The sequence below is a fragment of the Mobula birostris genome, chromosome 6 (assembly GCF_030028105.1).
Source record: "Mobula birostris isolate sMobBir1 chromosome 6, sMobBir1.hap1, whole genome shotgun sequence".
Classification (NCBI taxonomy): Eukaryota; Metazoa; Chordata; class Chondrichthyes; order Myliobatiformes; family Myliobatidae; genus Mobula; species Mobula birostris.
The window spans coordinates 11991805-12003939 of record NC_092375.1 but is presented as its reverse complement, the minus strand read 5'-3'; the positions used below and the strand labels follow the sequence as shown (position 1 = coordinate 12003939).

Sequence of the window (12135 nt, the reverse complement as noted above, 5' to 3'; positions counted from 1 at the left end):
ATACACTTATTGATCTCAGCTCCACCAGTGTTGAGGGCATAATTTCACAAATTCACTACTCAGAAGAAATTTCCATTTATTTAGTCTCACTCTATTCTGATGATTCCTCTTACTAAAGGGCATGAATTCACACTTCCCCATATTAAAGTCCATTTCACATTCCAGCAGTAGTCACTTGTTTTTGTCTCTGCATCTGCCCTCTCGTTCCCTAAAAATCTTAGATTTTAATATGATTGTTCTTTCTTTCTCTCAATAATGAGCGCAACCTCCTCAGAGTTCTCTTCATCCCAGAAATAAACACAGTAATTCTTCTCCAAATCGATTTTAGTAAGGAGACCAAAACTGAGAGTAGTGCTCTGGGTATATTCCTACCATTGCCCTGCACAGTCGCATACTCATATACACCAATAAAGGCCAATAATCCTTTTCTTCCTAACTGCTTGTTATATCCTGCATGCTAATTTTCTGAGTTTATATATGTAATAACCTTTCCTACAACAGAATTCCAGTCCCTCTCTTCCAACAAAAAAAATAACATGCTGGAAATCTGAAAGAGAAAATTCTGAAAAAAAACTCAAGTCAGGCAGTACCTGTGAAAAAGAGAAAGTTAATGTCAATCTGAAATACTGACCTTTTCTCCCTCCATTCAAATCTACCAAGGTGGATAACCTCACATTTCACCATAACATATGCTAATCCTGATTATTATGCCCCCACTTTACCACTTTCCATTTTGTGATTCACAAGAAAGATGGAATGGTAACTTAATCTTTGCACAAAGCTGAAAGGGAAATCCTGTTTCTTTAAGAAAGGGAAAAAAACCCCTGAATTTTAGAAATTCAGATCAAAAAACTTTTGATATTAGCAATGTAAATGCATTTTTGTTAGTTTTGTGACTAATCAACAGCACTGATGTATGTGACCTTACAATGAAATAGGTCCCAAGGACGTTTAATGCAGAAAAGATCATTGTCAAAGAGCAAGGAAACGAACTCTTCAGCCCAACTGCTCCATACCAAACGAGCTGCTTCTCTGAGCTAGTCCCAGTTGCCCACGTTTGGTCCATATCCCACAAGCTTTCCTAGCCATGTACCTGCCCAAATGTCTTTTGATATTATACCTGCCTCAGCCATTACCTCTAGCAGCTCATTCCATATATGGACTACCTTCTGGGTTGCTCCTCAAGTTTCTATTAAATCTCTCCCCTTACCTTAAACCTATGCCTTCTAGATCTTGATTCCCCAATCCTATGAAATAAGCTGCATGCATTTGCCCCAACTCTGCTCCTCGTGATTTAAAAAAAATCTCTACAAGATCAGCCCCATTCTTCTATGCTGCAATGATTAAGGCCCTATTCTGCTCAATCTTTCTCTATCTCAATTAATTGAGTCCTTCCCTAATGGTTGAAACTGAAACAATCACAGTATAAAGTGAAATCAGAAAATTATTCTACAAAACATACCAAATTTAATTGCTGGAGCAGCTTGTGGGGAGGGTGGAAAAGAAGAGGATTGTATAGTGGTAGAAAAGCCACCCAGTTATTAATGCACTACTGGTTCTGGTTGGTAACATCACTCTCATATTGCTATACTGAAAAATACAAATGTAAATGGTGGGCAAGAACAGACCTGTGTATGGCAGACTGCATTCAGAAGCGAAAATCACATCCAAGATGCTTTCAGTTACATAACACCTATTGTGTCCTTTTCAGAATGACTAAGTATTTTACAGCCATGAACACTTAAAATATAGCTACTGCTGCCATGCAGAAAATGTTAATCAATTTGTGCACAGTCTCCATAAATATCATGTTTTTGGGATTGTTTATGTTCATCCAAGAATTCAGAAGGGGCTGTAGTTCAACATTACATCTGAGAAATGGCATTTCTGACAGTATGACACCCAAGTGTCAGTCTGAATTTTTGTTCTTGGGTCTCTGCAGTGAGGCAAGGTGAGATTGTTACCAGGTAAGGCAGTCACTCTTGATTGAGATAGGTCAACTAAGCCAAGACTAGGTCAAATCTGTGAACTGTCTTGGTTTGCATGGTGATTAACCATTTATTTAGAAATACAATGCGGAATAGGCTCTTCTGCATCAAGAAGCTGTACCGCAACTCACCTATTTAACACTAGTCTAATCACAGGACAATTTATAATAACCGATTAACCTACTGATCGGTAGGTCTTTGGACTGTGGGAGAGAACCAGAGCATTGTGTGGGTTTCCTCAATCATGGGGAGAACGCAGAAAACCCTTACAGACAACATCAGAATTGAACTCTTAACGCCCAAGCTGCAATAGCGTTGCACTAACTGCTATGCCACCGTGAAGCCCTTATCAAAGCAAATAAGCTTCAAATTACAACAGACAGGTTTTGGTACATTTTCTAAATGAAAGCATTATACTTTGGATTTAACCTACTGAGATGGCTCCTAGGGGCAAGGCAACAGTGAAACAGCACACAGGTGGTCCCCATGGTGAAACCAAAGCCCATCTTTTTTACAAAAAGTTCAACTCAGCAGCAAATAGCCTTATCCATCCTGGTCACCAATTAAAGTGTACTGAAAGCTGACAAAATGCCACCATCCATAAATAAGAGCATAATGATAGCTCTGTTTCCTACAACCCAATCCTAATCAACCCAAGCCTGGAAACTGCAGAAAGCTCCTTGGAATGAGTCCACCCCCAGGATTTATGACAAGAACTGCAGCCATTTGAAAAAAAAATTCCTGCAACAATGATCCACCCAAGTTGATTTCCTCACAGATAAGTCCAGCATCATCCAACTTTAATGCTTCAGGAATTCTTTTTAAGAAATCTCATGCAAGATTCTTCACAAAAATGTAGTAAAGGCAAGTTCATTTCTTATAGTTTATTACAACCCCTATGAACCTCAATAACTCAGCCCTATTGCAAAGTAATATTTGCATAATTAATGCCATGTTTAATGTCAGACTGCCCAAACCAAAAAATGAACAAAGACAAGGCTGATCAGCCTCGTCACTGAAATACAATCTCTCTTTTAGTATTGACCATAACATGGGAAAACTTAAATGCCTTATGCCTAATTTATTACTGAAATAACCCCAGCTTGAAACAAACTGCAAAACTCAAGAGGCTACTAACCCGTCATTTCCAAAACATCAATATATTGCAAATAGAGAAACATCTCTGATGATAACAGCACATTTTATTAGCTGAAAGTCAAACAGAAGCTTGCTCCTATTACAGCAACACACTGGGTAATGTAAATAAAATGGGACGAAACAGAAATGGAACAGGAACAAAACCCAGACAGACAAACAGAAAAAAAATGGGAATACAGCCAAAAAATGTGCAACAGACATAAAAAAAATAAACCTAATAAACTCAATTAAATTATCCTAAATTGTAAGAAATGCAGGGAAAGACAGATTATCAGAGCTAAATAAAAACGTAGGCAATAGGATGCAGAAGTCTTTAGCTCACTACAAAGTCAAGATTCAAACAGGTTAAGTCTCTCAATTACATATTGCAGGCAATTTTATTTTTATACTGATTTATTTCCATTTTCTCCTTTTCATATATTATTCGATTGGTTTTACACACAGCAATGACAATATACACATCTTTAAATGCAACAACCCTTTGCCTGTTACGAAACGATACAGCTGAATTCTTCTGGAAAACGGTTCTACATTGACTTTGGTGGTAAAAATGTTTCTGAAGAGGGTGATGTACAGACGAGGCAGGGGATGTTTGCGCACTGCAGAGGCGCCATCTTTTAAGGGCCAACCACCTGATTTGATAGATTAAAAACGGGAGTGGGGCGGAAGGGCTGTGGGGGGGGGGGGAGGGAAAAGGTGCGGCATAGGGGGGCAAAGGACGCTATTAACAGACGAAAAGGCTGACAGAAGGGGATACATTTTCCCGCTGTAGAGCATCTAAACACACGCACGCACATACGAAAGGAAGCTGGAAGAAGCCAAACAAAGAACACGCAGGAACCGGGATTGTAAAGAAATCGGGAAGGAAGGCTGCCAGGGGAGAGTGTGAGTGGAGAAGGCATGGGGGGGGGGGAGGAGTTATTGGAGGAGGGGGTGGAGGCTCATTGGGAAGGGGTATGATCGGGAACTTGCATCCTAATCTCAGGGGAAAGGTTCGCCTTGATCCCATGTCCGCACATGTTTATCCCAACTCACCCACCCCTCATGACAGGGGCGGACATACCTCAGCCTTCTTTCTCAAACAGGACAGCTCTATTTACGAGCCCTCCCTCCCCCAGTCAACCACTGAGACCCAAGGCCGGCCAACCCAGTTACCCACCCGCATATCACTTCACACCTCCTGCCCCCAAAATCCCCACACTCGTTTCTCCCCCAAATACTCAATCCCCTTTCAGGAGGCACCCTGAACCTCAGCTCGGGATAGTGATCGCAGCCCTTGCATCAGAGGCACCCTCATCTTGTTCACTGCTTCTCCTCTCAGACGCATTTCCTCTCCAGCGCAGGACGGTGTCCTCCAAACCCCCCAGGAAACCACGCCATCATCGGGCAGTCCTCCCCTGAGTGGCACCCAAACCCTAAACCGCTAAGTTCTTCCTCAGCTGGTCCCCGAAAGGCACTCAATCTTCCCCACGACCAACGGCAGTACCTCCTCCCAAGAGATCGCAGCCCAGAACCGATCCCTCAGAAGGTACCCACTCCCTTCACCCACAGCAGACCTACACCTCCCTCAAAAAGCACCCCCCAGACCAGGACGTTGAACGCACCCCTTCAAAGGCATCGCCACACTTTTAAGACCCCAGGACAGTGACCACATCGCTATACATATATAAACCCAATCCCCTCCCCAGTCATCGGGAGCCCAGGACAGTGAACCCCTCCCCACGGGACCTCAGCCCAGACAGCCCCACTCCGGGATAATGAACCTCTCCCCACTGGACCCTAGCCCAGGATAATTATCTCCTCTCCGCGGGACCCCAATAGTGAACCCTTCCCCACGGGACGCCAGCCCAGGAAAACGATCGCCTCTCCGCGGGACCCCAGCATTGTGAACCCTTCCCCACGGGAAGCCAGCCTCGGAAAGTGGTCCCCTCCCCATGGGACGGTAGCCCACGAAGGTGTTCCCCTTCCCACGGGAGGGACCCAATTACCTCCCCCACGCCCAGACATTCCCTCTATCTATAGCCCAGGATAGGGACCGCCACGACATCTCTCAAGAGGGACCCCTCATCTGTGAGACCCTGGCAAAAGGTAGACCACCCCACCCCATTCCCTTCATCGGGAGCCCGGGACAGGTACCCCTCATCCGTTCCTTTAGGAAGGACGCAACTAGCTTCCCCCTTCCTCGTCCAAAGGCCCCCTCTCCAGCCCAGGAAAGTGACCTCCACCCCCACCCCACTCTCCCTCGTCCGGACGGCGCACCGGTCCCGCGGGCTGTTACCTCCAGAGCCCGGCAGAGCGGGGCGAGGACGAGAGCCGCCGCCAGCAGCAGCATCCTCAAACGCCCGGTTAAGTGCGGGATCATGGCCGCGGTGGTCGATCGCTCCTGCGGTTTGTGTTTGTGTGTGTATGCGGGGGGGGGCGGGAGGGAGGATGCGTCTCGAGTGTCGATCCTTTCCGAGCGACTGTAAATCCCACACCGCCTCGGACGCTCACTGCGGTTCCCCGACTCTCTCGATGACTGGGAAGCGGTGGGCGAGCGCGTTTTGTGCGGCACCTGCACCCGCCCCTCCCCGCTTTCCCCGCCCAGCGCAGATGACTCGGCTCCGGCCCGGCACCGCCACCTAGCGCTGAAGCCACAGGGCCGGGAGCGCGCAGAGCACCGTCCCGCCGCCCGACCTTCCGTCATAGAGAGTCTGCATCGCCGTCTGCGGGGACCTGGGAGCGGCGGTGCTGCAGTGCAGCGGCCATTTCCCGCTTACCAGCCACCCCATTCCACCCCCCCCCACCCCCCGGTTTCGGTTTTCACAGCAACCTACAGCGCCGCCCGGCTGGGAGGAGGTACTGCGGTTCCTTCCAGACAGGCGGACGGAGCTGGGAGGACAACCACAGCGCCGCCCGGCTGGGAGGAGGTACTGCGGCTCCTTCCAGACAGGCGGACGGAGCTGGGAGGACAACCACAGCGTCCCCCCCCGGCTCGGAGGAGGTACTGTCAGTCCTCTGGCCAGCTTTCACACAGCTCCGCTTGAACAGCGCCTGTACGCGGGGTCTGTATTAACGAAACAGCCAACCATACCAGCCAGCGTGGAGGAGAAGGAGGTTACTTATAGTGCTACGTTATGAAAATACTGGAAAAAATGTGCATGGACTACCAAAGCCACCTTTTACATTTTTCTGTATTTCTGGCTTTGTTCCACCATTTGTGCTGTCTGAGTACCCTTAGCGTTGATGTAAGAAGCACGAGTTAAATTAACGATGAGAATAAAATATCCCCTTTTGAAGAAAGATGTTCTCGAACTGTATCAACAATACACCAAGAAATCGGAAAAGTGCAGGTCACTCAGTAACTAACTACACTAGGGCTGATGTAATCTCCATCTTGCATCAATTTCCTGGCCTTTCGCCTAGTACCTTGATTTCTCTAAAATCTATTGACTTTTGTTCTCAATCACTGACTCAGACCCCGAAGTACTATGGGAGGTGAATTCAAAAGATCCATAGAGTCATAGAATCACACAACACAAAAACAAACCCTTCGGTCCAATTGGTCAGAATCAGGAACTGAATCTGAATCTGAATCACATCACCGGCATATGTCATGAAATGTGTTATGTTGTCGTCAGAAATCTGATCGTGGAGGGGAAGAAGCTGTTCCTGAATCACTGAGTGTGTGCCTCCTCTCTGATCGTGGCAATGAGAAGAGGGCATGTCTTTGGCGATGGGGCTCCTTAATGATGGATGGTGTATTTTTGAGGCATCGCTCCTTGAAGATGTCCTGGATGCTGGAAAACGCTAGTGTTTATGATGGAGCTGACTGAGTTCACAAGTTTCTGCCACTTACGCAGTGCCCTCCCCCCATACCAGACAGTGATACAGCCAGTCAGAATATTCTCCACGGTACATCTGTGGAAATTTGTCAGAGTCGTTGGTGACAAACCAAATCTCTTCAAACTCTTAATAAAGTATATCCACTGTAGTGCCTCCTTTGTAATTGCATCTATATTTTGGGCCCAGGATAGATCCTCAGAGATGTTTGCATCCAGGAACTTGAAATTGCTCACCATGTCCACTTCTGATCCCGCAATGAGGACTGGTGTGTGTGTTCCCTCATCCTAACCTTTTCTGAAGTCCACAATCCATCCTTTGGTCTTATTGACGTTACGTGTACTCCAACCTTGTCCGTTGCGACTAAGGTTCCCATCCAAGCTTTTGACAATGTTTGTCCCATGTCCTTTGAAACCTTTCCCATCTCTGTACTTGTCCAACTGCTTTTTTTTAAAGTTGTTATCGTTCCTGCTTCAAGCACTTCCTGTCATGGTCCGGTCCATGAAGTTCACATTCCAGTTCACGGTCCGGTCCATTGACCCTTGCTCCAGGTTTTCCAGTCTACCCTGTTTCTGTTCCTGTTGAGCACTAATTGAGGCAGCTGATTCTCGTTGGAGCTGGCTGCATAAGTACCTCCAGAGACCAGAGCATGTCTGCTGAATTGTTCTTGTCCTTACTCCTTGTATCCCTTCCCCTGCCTTCTGCTTCCTCGCCTGAAGCCCTGCCTTGTCTTGCCGGTAACACTCGCCTCACCTCGCCTGTAGTTTTGTCTTGGAGCCACCCTGTACCTAGCTCCATTCCTGACCCTTGTCTCCGCCGGGTAAGTCAGGCCGACTTGCCGTTATCCTGTGGTTGGTTCTGTCCCTTCCTGTCCCTTGCCTCCGTTGGGTAAGCCGGGCCATCTTGCCGTTACCTCCAGTTGGTTCTGTCCCTTCCTGTCCCTTGCCTCTGTCGGGTGGAGTACCGCGCCCTGCCCAGGAGGAGCTTCAAGATCCCAAGTCTCGAGCCTCACCCCAAGCCAAGCTTCAAGACCCAAAGCTTCAAGCCTCTAGTCCCCAGCCTCGCCTTGAGTCTCTGGTCTCCAGCCTCACCTCGAGTCTCTGGTCTCCAGCCTCGCCTCGAGTCTGAAGACTCCAGCCTCGTCCTGCCTGCCAGCCAAATCACGTCCTTGCCTAGTTCTGGGGTCCGAGCCAGAGGCCAGACCCAAGTTCTGGGTCCTTGTCCAGTCTTTGGCTCGGAGTCCAAGCCCGGGCTCCTAGCTCTCTTGTCCAGTCCTGTTCTGGGTTCCCGGTTTTCGTGTCCATGTCCTAGCCCTCACCCTGTCCCTAGTACTTCAGTGTCTGTGTCTTGCACTTTGGTCCGTTCTCAGCCACTAATCCAGCCAACCATGGACCCAGCGACACAGACACTGTCCTTTTCCTCTTGCCACCCGGGGTTCCCTTCTGTTAAATAACCTCCCACCCGCCTGGGTTGTCCATAGTCTGGATAATCTGTTCGGGTGCCAGGAGGCTCCCGTGGGGGGCGGAGGGGGATACTGTCATGGTAAGCCAGGCCGTCTTGCCGTTACCCTGCGGCTGGTTCTGTCCCTTCCTGTCCCTTGCCTCTGTTGGGTAAGCCAGGCCATCTTGCCATTACCCTGCGGTTGGTTCTGTCCCTTCCTGTCCCTTGCCTCCATCGGGTGGAGTACCGCGCCCTGCCCAGGAGGATCTTCAAGACCTCAAGCCTCGAGCCTCGCCCCAAGCCATGCTTCAAGACCCCAAGCCTCAAGTCTCTGGTCTCCAGCCTTGCCTTCAGTCTCTGGTCTCCAGCCTTGTCCTGCCTGCCAGCCAAGTCACGTCCTTGCCTAGTTCTGGGGTCCGAGCCAGAGGCAAGACCCAGGTTCTGGGTCGTTGTCCAGTCTTTGGCTTGGAGTCCAAGCCCGGGCTCCTAGCTCTCTTGTCCAGTCCTGTTCTGGGTTCCTGGTTTTGGTGTCCATGTCCTAGCCCTCACCCTGTATCCTAGTCCTGTCCCTAGTACTTCAGTGTCTGTGTCTTGCACTTGGGTCCATTCCCAGCCACCTCCTTATGACACTTCCTTTGGCAAGCTCATCGTTGAGGTTTTGTAAGGTATTGGACAGACCACACTTGGAGTATTGTGAACAGTTTTGGGCTCCTTATCTAAGAAAGGATGTGCTGGCATTCGTGAGGGTCCAGAGGAGGTTCACGAGAATGAAAGGATGAGGACCCTTTGATGGCCCTGGGTCTGTACTCACTGGAGATTAGAAGAATGAGGGGGATCTCATTGGAACCTATTGAATATTGAAAGGACTAGAAAGAGTGGACATGGAATTTCCTATAGTGAGGGAGTCTAGGAAAAGAAAGCACAAGCCTCAGAATACAAGGACATACCTTAAGAACAGAGGTGAAGTTGAATTTCTTTAGCCAGAGGGTGGTGAATCTGTGGAATTTATTGCCACAGATGGCTGTGGAGGCCAAGTCTCTGGATATACTTAAAGCAGGGGTAGATAGGTTCTTGATTAGTAAGGGCATCAAAGATTACGGGGACAAGGCAGGAGAATGGGATTGAGAGGTATAATAATTCAGCCATGATGGAATGGCAGAGCACTTGATGGGCTGAATGGCCTAATTCTTCCCCTTTGTCTTATGGTCTGTATGCATACCACACTCACGTAAAAGAAGGTCCCCCTCAAGTTCCTTTTAAATCTTTCACTTCTCACCTTAGACTTATAACTGCTGGTTCTTGATTCCCCCACCCTGGGATAAGGACTGAGTGCACCGCGTAACAAAATAATCTGCAAACGATGAACCATTTGCATTGTGGAATCCAATACGAGGTTTTGTTTTTGTTAACATGAAGCCTATTATAATTTAAGTGCCTCACTACTAGTTGGACGCATTTTCAACGTTTTATCCATAACATTTCAAAGCTGGCATCATTAAGCCTGATGATAATTGATCACCACATGGCATACATTAAAAGGGCAGGAAATTGCCTGCTGCTATTATAATGAAAGTATTGGCATTTGCATCACATAAGAACATTAGAAATAGGAACAGGAGTCACCCATCTGGCCCGTCGAGCCTGCTCTGCCATTCAATAAGATCATGGCTGATCTGGCCCTGGACTAAGCTCCACCTACCTGTTTTTTCCATGTAACCCTTAATTCCCCTACCATGCAATATCTATCTAACTGTGTCGTAAATCTATTTACTGAGGTAACATCTATTGCTTCCTTAAGCGGAGAATTCCACAGATTCACAACTTTCTAGGAAAGCAGTTTCTCCTCATCTCTAACCTAAATCCATTCCCCCGAAACTTGAGGCTATGTCCCTCATTCTAGTCTCATTCACCAGTGGAAAAAAATCTTCCCTGTCTCGATCTTATCTATTCCTCGCATAATTTTTTTATGTTCCTATAAGATCCCCTCTCATTTTCTGAATTGCAGCAAGTAGAGTCCCAGGCAACACCATGTCTCCTCATACTCATCTCTGGAATCAACCCAGTGACCTTCCAACTCCAAATCGATCACTGCCTCCAAATCCAAGCTGTCTTTCCTCAAGAAAGTCAAGTTAAGCTTGCTGTCGTTTATCTATATACATTTATACTTCCAAACGAGACAAAGTTTCTCTGAATAAGGAGTAAAGCATAGAAGTACACACAACACACATGTTGTATAACACACAATAACTTGGGAAAGTAGGAATTAAATCTAAAAATAAATTATGCATAGATAAATGAAGTAAAGTGTAAAAATTAATAATTGTCGGGTACAGTACAAATTAATGACACTTCGAATGTGATGTGGCAGGGAGTTCAGAAGCCTAATGGACGGAGGGAAAAAGCTGTTTCCCATCCTGACTGTTCTTGTCCTTATGCATTTGAGTCCCCTGCCTGATGGTAAAATGTCAAAGAGGATGCTGGATGGATGGGTGGGATCTTTGATAAATCTAAGGGCCCTGCATACACAGCGCTCTTGATAAATGTCCCCAGTGGATGGTAGGGAGACCCCTATGATCCTCACAGTCCCAGTAGGGACTTCTGGTCTGATGCTCGGCTGCTCCCATACCAGATGGAGATGCAGCTTATCAGGGTGCTGTCAAAGGTGCTCCTGTAAAATTCAGCTAAGATGTGTGTGGGGGTGAGGTGAGCTCATTTGCCTCAAATTCCTCAGGAAATGGAGGCATTGCTGTGCCTTCTTATTCATGGAGGTGATATTGAGGGACCAGGAGAGGTTATCTGTGATGTGAACTCCTAGGAAGTTGGTTCACTTAACTCTCTCTATGGAGGAGTCCTGTATGCACAGATGGTTCATCTGCACCTTCCTAAGGTCCAGAGTTATTTCCTTGGTCTTCTCCACATGCAAACTTTGGTTGTTCTCATAACACCATCCCACCGGCTGCTCCACTTCCTCTCTGTACTCCGACTCATCATCATGATTGATGAGCCAACTACTGTCGTGCCATCTGCAAACCTGATACAGTTTGAGCTGGATCCTATGACACAGTCATGCTTCAGCAGTGTGAACAGCAGCGGGCTGAGCACACAGCACTGGGGAGCGCTAGTGCTCGGCATGAAGGGACTGGAGATGTTGCTGCCCACACAAACTGACTGTGGCCTTTCTGTTAAGAAGTCCAAGATCCAGTTACAGAGGGAGGCGTTGAGACCCCACAAGGACAGCTTCCCTCCAGTTTGTAGGGTATGATGGTGTTCAACACTGAACTGACAGCAGTCTGGCATATGAGTCTCCATTTTCCAGGTGGAGAGGACAGACTGGAGGGCAGAGGCTATTGCATTGTCAGTGGATCAATTTGAATGATCTGTCAAGAACCATGTGGTGGTTGCCCATGCATCGGTCTTCCCATGTTAAACAAAGTCATACACAGGCGTTCTCCACTAAGAGAATCCACACTAACATCCCAGTTATGTGGATATTGATTTGGCAGACAACTGCTTTGGAGAGCATTATACTTGATTCGAGTGGTCGCACCACTCCAAGATTAACAGTGTAGCTCCACTGAGGTATATATTTACATTCAGAACAAGACCAAGAAATTCATTGTGGACGTCAGAAAGTGGTGGTTGAGGGAACAAACACCAGTCCTCATTGAGGGGGTCAGTGGTGCAAAGGGTGAGAAGTTTCAGGTTCTTGGGGTCAACATCTCTGAAG

At 47.4% G+C, this 12135-nt stretch overlaps 1 protein-coding gene across 4 annotated transcripts in view; it reads right to left on the bottom strand.

Moving 5' to 3' along the window:
- Nucleotides 1-5697, bottom strand: part of appa (amyloid beta (A4) precursor protein a) — a 216980-nt gene extending 211283 nt beyond the window's left edge. The window contains exon 1 of one of the 4 annotated variants that reach the window (XM_072259874.1): nucleotides 5425-5697. In XM_072259874.1, the coding sequence (XP_072115975.1) occupies nucleotides 5425-5508 (84 nt within the window). In that variant the 5' untranslated portion in view covers nucleotides 5509-5697. The remainder of the gene's footprint in view (nucleotides 1-5424) is intronic. The other 3 variants (XM_072259876.1, XM_072259872.1, XM_072259873.1) reach the window with 3 other exon arrangements.
- Nucleotides 5698-12135: the final 6438 nt, after the last annotated feature.